Here is a 10197-nt window from a genome sequence, read left to right as displayed (position 1 = left end):
AAAATGCAGGTGCCTGTGGATGAAGGGCTGCCTGGTCAAGGATGCAGGGAGCTGGGGAAAGAGCCTCAGCGAAGGGGACACAGGCAGTTCCTGTTGGTTTTCTCCCGTCAGCCCAGCAGATCATTGGTGGGTCTGACTGCCTTTCTAGGCTCCCCCAAATGTTCCCTTTAAGCTCCTGCAGGTGCCACTGGCCAGGGGAAGTGGAGAAGAGTGCCCAGGAGGAGCAGCTATGCAGGCAGGATCCTGCCTCTCATCCTAAGCCTGAGCTAGTGTCTGCAGGGAACCTGGGTCTCTAGGAGAGCATACCTTAAGAGCTATACTGAAGGGCACTATGTGCCATGCACCATGCATGTGCCATGCAACCCCCGGGGTCGGGGGTGTTTCAGTCCCTTTTCACAGCTGAGAACGTCAGGTTCAGACTGGGTATTGAAACTGGACAAGAGCACTTAGGAAGACAGCTTTGAGCCATGCCTGCCCAAGCAGCCACCCAGTAGCTATGATATATCCGGAACATAGCCCATGCTCAGAGCTCCAAGTTATCTCAAGCTCCCCAGTCACCTAGGAATCCCGGAGGCTTCTGCGGACCTGTGTCCTCCTCCATCAGGCCCAGCCCTGTCCCAGGCTTGAGCATCCTGCCCGCAGGGGGCGATGGCGGCCAGCTAGAACCCGCTCTCCTCTTCCAGAACCTCCGGATTCCATTCCCACTTCTGAATCTGGGGTCCAGGACCGCCCACAGGAAGCATCCTGGGTGAAAGCAAAGCAATGCATCCAAGGCTGGGCACGTGGGAAAACCCTTGTAGGCGCTGGAACCCGGAGGCTGAATCCCAGCTGGGTTGAGCGCCGCCGCCAGGCTCCGGATGTGTAAGCAAGCTCTGAGCCCTTGTTTGATGAGCAGCGGCCAATAAATTCATTAATCATCATTTTATGCCTCATCAAACCCCCTCCAGGCCCCTCCATGGGAGTTACACAAATTAGCCCCTGAAAAGACAGTAATTTCAGTTTAGCGAGGTAAATGCTCCGCACACACAGCTCTCCTGACAAGCCCATCCATCAGCTCGTTGGGACCCAGCATGTAAGCGACATCGGTGCTGCCCAGCCCAGCCCCTGGAAGCCCAGCTTTGAAGCTGGGTCTACTGGGAGAGCGTCTCCGCCCAGGGCGCCCCTCTCTTCTCCTCTACATTCGCTCTCATCAACCCTCATCTTTCTGAACCGAAGAGAAACTTTTCCAAGAAACCGGAAGCCCAATTTGAGAAGCACAGAAGGATCTCCTGGCTCTAAAGGTCTAAACTGCTGTCTCAAGGAAAAAAAAAAGAGTCAGGCAGTCCTTCCTTCCAAGTTGTTGTCCGGACTCTGAGACACCTTGAAATTATTGTATCGTGTATTGAGTGCATACAGTATTTGGGGGTTGGGGGGAAGGAGTTAATCCAGGGATTCCAGGCGATTCTGAAAGCAAATTCAGGCTCCAAGAGGCCCTGTAGGGACAGAAAAGGGGTCCTTCCGCGATGAGGACCGCTCCACCTGACCCTGAAGGCAGGAGAGGTGGTCTGCTCTCCACCCGCCCGTGTCCGCGTCCACACCCCGGGGTCTTTCTCTCTGCACCCTTACCTAAGGTGGAAGAGGTGCCTTGGGAAAAGGGGGGTTTCTGCCTAATGTACTTAGCTGCTGTGACCCAAGCTCCGGTGTTTGGACGAGGTTTGGACGAGAAGGCAGAGCGGGAATAAGCCGAGGTGGAGAATGACTAGGACCCGGTATTTGCAAAAGAGACAACAGCCTCTGGCCTTCTCATCTTCCCAGCCAGGCTGCACAGAGGGTCCCAGGGGGAACACCACCAGGCTTGGAGGGCCTCCATAAAGGAGGGCGACGAGGTGGCGCAGGCCTCGCAGCGCGGGCCTGTCTGTGCACCACCGCTGCTGAGCTGAGCAACGCGCTGCGCCTTCATTAGCTTCCCCTCCACGCGGCGCTGCATGCCTCGGAAAATAAGTTAGCAAACGGGGAGCCGTTTATCTCTTTTATCTTGGGGCCTGATCCAATTAAATAAGTGCACATTTACATTTGCATCCATCAGGCGGGAGCGCTGAGAGCCTGGGGTTTGCTCGGAGCAAATAAAAGCAGATTTCACTGGGAAAGTGACGTCTGGGCGCGCGGGACTCGTTCCGGCGTCAGAAACCAGCGCTGCTGGGCTAGCAGCCTTGGGGAACCCAGGGTTGGGGACTGCAGCCCAAGAGAGGCGGAAGACCAGGAGCAGCCCCGTGGGGCAGGCCGGACAGAGTTGCAGACCTGCCCCGAAGGCGTTCTCCTGTTAGGCCACCATCCCCGTCTGCCCACTGTCGGTGGCTCAGGTTTGTATTTATAGTGAAAACGAAAAGGAGAACGAGTCTAACCTGGCCACAGAGGTAGACATGCAGAGTGGGCCTAGGGACCTTGCCAAAGCTTTGGCTAGCGAAAAGAGCGCACGACAAGGTCCCATTCGGGTCCGATTTCTGTCCAGTTCGATGGCCCAGAAGCAAGGAACGCTCAGAGCCAGTCCGATGGCACGCAGTACCTCAATATCATCCACCCCATGGCACTTCTGTGCCTTATGTGCTAGCCCTGGTGAGCACTGCAAGCTTTGCCACTCAGACGCCATTAAAGGTACTGTTAAAAAGAGGGGGTTCGAAGCAAACTGAAGGGGAAATAATCCTTCCCTTATTTTGTAATGTCCACTCACGGGCCAAAACGGTGTTGCCAGGTTAGTGGCCTGGTAGGCTCCTCCCGAAATGGCAAACCACAAATTAAACAAGACTGTGTGGGATTCCTGGCGCGCGAGCGTGGAAGGATCAACAGAAATGGGGTACACGTGAAACGAAGCGGACCACGATCGTAGTCGCGTTAAATCCCCTACCTGCAGGCTGCTTAAGCCCGGACTTGCAGGCCATGGGTCCCACACTTCTCAACTGCCCGCTGTCTGACTTCTGAAACAGTGAGTTAGCTAGGACGTGAATCCGTAGAGTTAAAGCTGATTTAATCAGGGCCTGCTACCCAACTTCCCTGTGCTAACTAGGTCATAGAGTCCAGGGCCTAGGCAACTTGGAAACAGCTTGAGGTCGTCCAGCTGAAGGGCAGAGCCAGGGCAGGGCCGCGCGAATTGTGGCCTGGCCAGCTTCTTCACACTGCGAACCCCGTGGCTCCGGGGACCAGTAGGCGGCGCCCTTCCTAACCTGCAAGCCCCGGGCTCTTCTTGAGAGTTCAATTCTGTTCCTTTCACTTTGGGCCCTTTGAATTGACCTGCCCCCGGCTTTCACCTGCGTAGCAGGCTAGTTGTGGGGGACAGGTGAGCTGGAAGACCCGGCTTGGGCCCAAGCCACACACACGACCCTCCTTCCCCGCGTTGCTTTGGGTCCCAAGATTTGGGTGGTAAATGGCAACGAGTGGTCGAAGGTGTTTACAACGTAAAAGGCCTCGCAAAAGCTCTTCCCCCGGACTGGGAACCACTTTCCCCAGGTCCTAACATCCGACTTCTGGGAGCAGGACTCCCCCGCTCCTTTGCCACCTCTCAAGGCCCTGGCATTCGCGCTGGAGATTTCACCAGGCTATTTCTTCTTTGAGTACTAAATCCCTTAAACTGATTGGGCCTGCACAAAGGGATAAGGGAAGGAACCCTGCCTCAGGAGACTGACTGCAGAGACCCCCACGAGCCGCTAGGGATTCGGCTCCTTTTAGTCCCTAAGTGCCAAAGTAAGGTTAGGGGGTGGGGGTGGGGGGTGTCCAAAACTGACCTAGCCAGGCACAGGTGGTTGACACCAGCATTACTCAGCTCTGAGGCCTTTTAAAGGTTTTAAGCACGGTCTTTCGTGTCCGGATCCAAGCTTGCAAACAAACCCTGACCCCAGCACTGACAAGGAGCACCTCGTGCCCATGCCTCTAAGATGCATCGCCTCCTAGACCTCTTCAGAGGAGTCAAAATGGAGGTTCAGGGTCATGGGACACACAACTACTGGGATTAAACGCAGGTGTTACTGTCTACATGTCCCAAACTCGGACCTGTCCGGCAGGCTACCTCCAAATTAGAAAATCTCTAGAAACCAGAGAAACCACTCATCACCGAAATCTAGTTCCGCAAGAAAGAAAACCCCGGGCTTCCTTAGGAGTGTGTACAGTAGTTGAAGTACGCAAAGAAAACCACATACTGCAGACACCAAACTCAGGAGAGATGCACGCAGGGCACAGCGACTCAGGCAACAGCTGGCCAGGCTGGGTGCTTGCGTTGCCCCAGCCCTGAGCCTCCGCCTGCAGCCCCTGGATGCGGAGAAAGGGCGCGCGCTACACGGCGGGCGCAGTTCCCGTTCCCAGGCAGCCCGGCGGGTATGCGGCTGGAGATGCAGCCTTCGCCCGCAGAACGGGGAGGACCGGCCACGTCATTTGCATATTCCCAGGAACACAAGGGGGCCTGTAATTTTCTTTTAAAATTCGTTGGGCAGAGTTTAGGACCAGTGCTTCCAAAACCCCGCCGCGTTGACGTGGTCTTTAAACTTTCCCTTAAGAAAAGCGAACTGCCTATTCTTCAGACTTTTCAGAAAAGAAGATGACTCCTGGGGTTGCATAAGCATGGCGGGAGGGGGGAGCCGATTGTGAACTAGGCTGGGGAGAGGGGGCGTGAAGGGGAGGGGGCAGGGCAAGTCATCTCTGGAATGCAATTGTTTTTTAAAAAATCATTTATAATTAAAGGGACAAAATAAAACACGATCGTTACATGTATGCTTGTTTAATTGTTCACACCACTAGCTTTATAACCATTTTCCCTGTGAAAATTTTCTATTTTAAACTTCGATTTTTTTTTTTTCATCACTGCTCCTTAAAGCCTCTGGCTAATGCAGCTTTCAAACTTGTTTCAATTCGGATAAGCGAAATGAGTCCTGTTGCAGGTTTAGGAGGGGGGAAAAAAAAACTAGTAAAAGCTACAACAGGGTGAAAGTTTGGGGTGTGCTTTTAAAACCCGAGTAAGCAAAAGTAATGGAGGAGAAATGCAAATATGTCTGTTCTGCTTTAGTCTAATTATGCTGCCGTTGTGTGCAAACACGTCCTATCCCTACACTCAATCAGATTAATTCCCCTCGCTGAGGTATGTTTTCGCTATAACGTAGCCTTCCCCCAATCCCAGTCCCGCGTCCCCAACGCCACAGAAAAATTTCCATGAAGTAAAAAGGTTGGCGACTCCACATCTCAGGTGCAAAATGGAGACTCAAACAGGGTAACTAAGACAGAACCCCGGGGTGGTGGGTGGTGGCGCTGGGGTGCTGTCCCTTGCTCATTTGGTACCGAGATGAATCACAAGTTTTCACTGAGCTGAAATAAAGCGGACTAAAACGAGAAAAATAAACCCTCAAAAACACTTTTGTAGCAATCTGAGCTGGGAAAAGTGCTAAAGCGATGACAAGCCTCATCAAGTCCACAATGGCCTCTTTATCTACGCAAATGGCCTGGAGCTTTTGAAGCCACTTATCCAAAAAGGAGCCCATGGGGGGAGGGGCCTCCGACTCCCTTTGGGGCTCTGTTCACTGCCGCTGGTGACTGCGATGCTCCCTCCGCCTCCCACCCCTCTTCGGCCCATGCTCCCATCTCAGACGCTGCAAAAAGCAGGCTCGAAACTCAGGACAAGTGTGACACCTACCTGTGAAAGGGGGGAACCGTCGAGTTGTGGGTTTGTGGTCCCTGCCGGGAGGCCGCGCCTACATCCACAAGGCCGCAGGCCACCCTCACGGTCGCGGATGGAACAGTCACTGATTTAATCAAATCCAAAGAAGAGATCAATGCCCAATTTTGAAGGGGTAGAGGAGACTGTGACTTGGGGAAGCCTTCCCATTTGGCATTCCCTAACGCTCCTTGCCTGCATTAGCTAACAGCACCTTTGAAATAGTAATAAGGGCTAAATCCGGCATAAAATCGAACTCATTAGCAAAGTTCACCAGCTGATTGCTTTGCATAAAACACGACACTGATTGGAAGTAATTAGGTTAAGCGATGGCTCTCGAGAGGTGCGCGTCTCTGCCTTGGTTTGCCATCTTTTCTCCCTTCTGGCGCACACTTGGGTCTCTCTTCTCACTCCTCCTCGAGGACCCACTCCCCCTCAAGCAGCCCGCTACGGAGATCCAAATCTGCGTTCCCAGACTGGGCCGCTTCCCCGGGTTTGTGGCCTCACCACGGTTTCCCCAGGCACACTGAGAGTCTGCGGACAACACCTTTCATTCTCCACTTTGAAAAAAGTTACAGTTGCACCTTTTGACCAAGGCAATTGACAATTTATTGAGGCTTCTGAGAAGTAATGAGTGGCTCTGATTATGTTAAAATCTCCTTTAATTAAATATTTTGCATTTTACAAAGACCACTGCAGTTTCTTTTACTTTTTAAAATCTAAGAGTATAACCTGTTTTCTTTCTGTAATAATACTTTAGCTCATACCCAGAAAAAATCAATAGGTGTAAAAAATTAAATTAAACTTGTATTTTTAAACTATGAAACAGTTTGGGGGAACACAAATGTATATATTTATATTACAAAAAACATTAAATGCCTGTACAGGTGTGTTGATTTCATAATTTACTTCAAAGATACTGAATTATCAATTTAAATACAAAAATGCTACATTAAATATACAGAATAAGATTTAATACAAATCCTCTTAAGTTTTTTTTTCTTTTCAGTTGGCTAAAACAATTTTTTTCGAGTGTGGAGATGTATACATTTTTATGTCATCCACCTCCATAAACTATAAACTTCTGAATAAGAGGGGTAGTTTATTTTTTTCTTTCTCTTTCTCTCTCGGTGATGGAAAAATAACTGCCAAGGCCATGGTTTTAATAAATTAGGAAAGTCCGGGAGTACCGCACCCGAGTTAAATGTCGGACATACCTTTCTTCAATTCATAGGGAGTGTCTTTGCACAGGTCTAGCTGAGACTGGCTTCGCAACATTTTCGGGTCTTTAGCCAAAACGTCCGCTCGATTCAACACCGTCTGGTTTAATCCATTGAAATGAGAGCCAGGACCCGCTGTGGGGCCTGGGCCTGGCCCTGGGTGGCCGTGAAGGTGTCCGAAGGAGCCATAGTTCGTGTAGCCAGGATAGAAGGGCGCGGTGTAGTAGAGCGGCCGGGACAGTACCGTCCCGCCCGGGAAGGGACACTGCGCCGAGGGCGAGCGCGCGGGCGCTGGGGCAGGAGACGCGCGGCTGCCTCCAAGGGTTTGCCCGCCCACGGGCCCGGGGCACGGTGGGCACGGAGAGCCCTCGCTCCCTCCGCTCCCGTCCTTGACCTTGTCCGAGGAAGTGGCTATCTCTGCCAGAGACCACAGTTTGGGCTTGGCGAGCACGGCCGGAGGTGGCGGCGGAGGTGGAGGTGGCGAGTGGATGACTGAGGGCCCGCCCGAGCCAGGGGGCAGCTCTCCGGCCGATGGGTGCAGGCCAGGCGCCGGCGCACCCGCGGGGTAGTGAGGACCAGCGTCCTCCGCCAGACGCGCGGTTGCGGGCCCGGCTGGGGACTGCCCGCCTGCACGCGGGGGCCTGGGCAGCTCATCGTGGCGGCCCTCGGAGGGCGACTCCTTAAAATCCGAGTCGCTGAGGCTGCCTTCCGTCTCCTTGCCGGCGGGGCTGGGCGGCCCCTGCAGCCTTTCGCAGCCCGCAGCAACCTTCTGTTCTGCTCCTCCTGTGGGTGAAACCCAGGCTGTCAGAGGCGTGGAGGCCACGCGGCGGGGCCCCGGTTCCTGCCTGCAGAAGCAGGGACCCGTGCGCGCCCCCTCCAGGCCCCCTTTGCCTTTAAAGTCCCGCTCAACACACCCTTTCCCGTATCCACCAACCTGCTTCGGGGCCCTCGAGGTCGCTCTTGTCCTCGGGCTTCTGGGGCTCGTCCTCGTCATTCTTCTCCAGATCAATGTTCTCCTCCTCCTCCTCGTCCTCGCTGCGGTTCCGTGGCGTCCACGTCATCTTGTTCTCCTTCTTGAGGCGCCGGCGGGCGTTGGCGAACCAGGTGGACACCTGGGTGAGGGTCATCTTGGTGATGATGGCCAGCATGATCTTCTCGCCCTTGGTGGGGTACGGGTTCTTGCGGTGCTCGTTGAGCCAGGCCTTGAGCGTGGCGGTGGCGTCCCGAGTGGCGTTCTTCCGGTACGCGGGGTCCCCGTAAGGGTAGGAGCCCAGAGGCGCCGCGTAAGGGTGATACCCCAAGGAACCCGCCATACCAGGAGTGTGGTCGTAGGGAGAGCCCTGCGGGGGGGGGGGATAGGCAGAGATTAGGTGAGTGGTGGGGGGTATGTGGGCTTCACTGCCACCTAAAAGGTTGAAACCTACTTTCCCTCTGTCCCTGGGTCTGCATGCCAGCGCGGCCCGCACTCCAGCTTCCCCTGAGGCAGACAGAGCTGGCTGATTCAAACACAAGAGTGACTCCCTCCTCCTCCTCAGAAGGCAGTGGGCCCCCCAATTTCTAAATCTGGTCCTTCAGGATCCCTGAGGCTGTTCAGGGCTTGGCAAACCACCTTAGAGGCCCTCATCTGCTGGGAAACGTCGGTGCCCAGGGCTTACTTAGATCTGGCCTCTGCTGCAGGGCCCACGGTTCACTTAGAGGCCTGAGCAGCCTCGGAGCTCTACACCAGGGCGGCCGCATGTTGGGCGCAAAGGGGTACAATAAGGGAAGTCAAGGCTCTTTCTTTAATCCTCAAAGAAACTCTAAGGACAAGCTGAGCTTTAGTCTGCTCACCGACGGTACAAAATGCTATCCCTAACCGAAACCGTTGCGCTTTTCCAGAAAGCACACCCGGCCGAAAAAACCCGGATACACCGCAGCTCGCTGGACGTTTCAGAATTTAATACTTCTAAATCGGATTGCGAAGATAGGATTACGGATTTGCAACATTTTGGAGGATTAATTAAAGGCGAGGCCAAACACATTTACATAGATTTTGCATGCTACTACTGTTCAGAATTCGGTTCTGCTTCTTTTGAACTACTTTTCCAAAATGGCAAAACAAAAAGAAAAAAACAGAAAGAAATTTGCGGGTTAGCCCAGAGCTTTGAGCCAAATGTTGCTCTTTAATAGTGAGGACCAATCCCCCCCTAAACCCTTCCCTTCTTCAGCTCGGCAATCCCAGCGAGCGAGACGCGGCTCTTGCCGGAGCTACTCCGGAGCCCAAGGCTCGGGTGAAGGCGAGCAAGACAATTGCTCAAGTTTGCAAGGGCCGCGAAGCTGGGCGGACGAGGTGGCGCCTAGGCCCATGTCTCCCGCAGCCCGGGTCTGCAGGCCTGGCCCCCGCTGCCCGCCCGCCGCGGACCCAGCTCACTCACCACGTACGAGAAGGCGGCGGCGGCTGCAGCCGCGGGGTCGGCGCCGTACTGGAGGTGCGAGTTGTAGCCCGGCGAGGGAGCCGTGAAGGCAGTGGAGCCAGCGTAGGGCGAGAATGCGGAGCCCGAAGACGAGCGGCCGAGCTCATCCGTGCGGGGCCCCGAAATGACGCTGGTGCTGTATGCGGGGCACGAGTAGAGCGCCAGCGAGGCGGACGGCTGGTACAAGTAGCCCTGCGGGTAGGACATGGCCACACACGGGCATGGGGCGCGCCGCGCCGCGGCGGCCAACGAGCCGGGCGGCGCCCTGCGAGGGCGAGCGAGCGGGCACCTGGCCTCTCGTTGCCCCGGGCCGCAGCTCTTCGAGCCCCGGCTCCCGGGCTCCGGCCCGCGGCGCCTCCTGGTTGGCTTCCCGCGCGCCTCCGGCTGCGACCGCCGCGCCCGCTCCTCTGCGCTCCCCGCTTGCCCGGGCTAGGCTTTCTCTCCCCCCACCCCCCCTCGCTCTTTGCACCGGGGGGCTCTGCTTTTGGCTTTGCAAAGGTCCTGCCAAGATGCTAAGTTGGAAATTGAGGATTCTGACGCCTTGTGCGCGCGCGAAGCTCCTCCTTCCCGGGGTGTAGTCGGTGGGGGGACTGGCAGGAGCCTCTGGGCGGCCGCAGCCAACCCGGCCGCCAGGCGCGCCTCGCCCTCTCCCTGTTCCTCCCCGGCTCCTCTCCCGCTCACTGGCGCTCCCCTCGCCCCTCCCTAGCGCCCGCCTCTCCTCCGCCGCCCCCCTCTCCTCCTCTGCCCGGCCTCCCCCTCCTCCCTCCCCGACTCTTCCTCTCTTCTCTTTCTCAGACTCTCGAGCGCCGGCCCCAGGATGACAATCACATCCCAAGCGCGCCGATCGCTTCCAACT

General features: G+C 55.5%; 1 protein-coding gene across 1 annotated transcript; it reads right to left on the bottom strand.

Annotated features, from left to right (window-relative positions):
• Positions 1-6367: 6367 nt before the first annotated feature.
• On the bottom strand, positions 6368-9548 carry Irx5 (iroquois homeobox 5). Its single transcript, XM_059262675.1, has 3 exons — positions 9303-9548; positions 7823-8228; positions 6368-7671 (listed from the first exon to the last, which is right to left on the bottom strand). Exons 1-3 carry the CDS (start codon positions 9546-9548, stop codon positions 6869-6871), a joined length of 1455 nt encoding a protein of 484 aa, XP_059118658.1. The 3' UTR covers positions 6368-6868.
• Between the last annotated feature and the right edge of the window lie 649 nt (positions 9549-10197).

The sequence above is a fragment of the Peromyscus eremicus genome, chromosome 5 (genome assembly GCF_949786415.1).
Source record: "Peromyscus eremicus chromosome 5, PerEre_H2_v1, whole genome shotgun sequence".
In the NCBI taxonomy this organism is placed as follows: domain Eukaryota; kingdom Metazoa; phylum Chordata; class Mammalia; order Rodentia; family Cricetidae; genus Peromyscus; species Peromyscus eremicus.
This window is presented reverse-complemented; position numbering and strand designations above follow the sequence as displayed.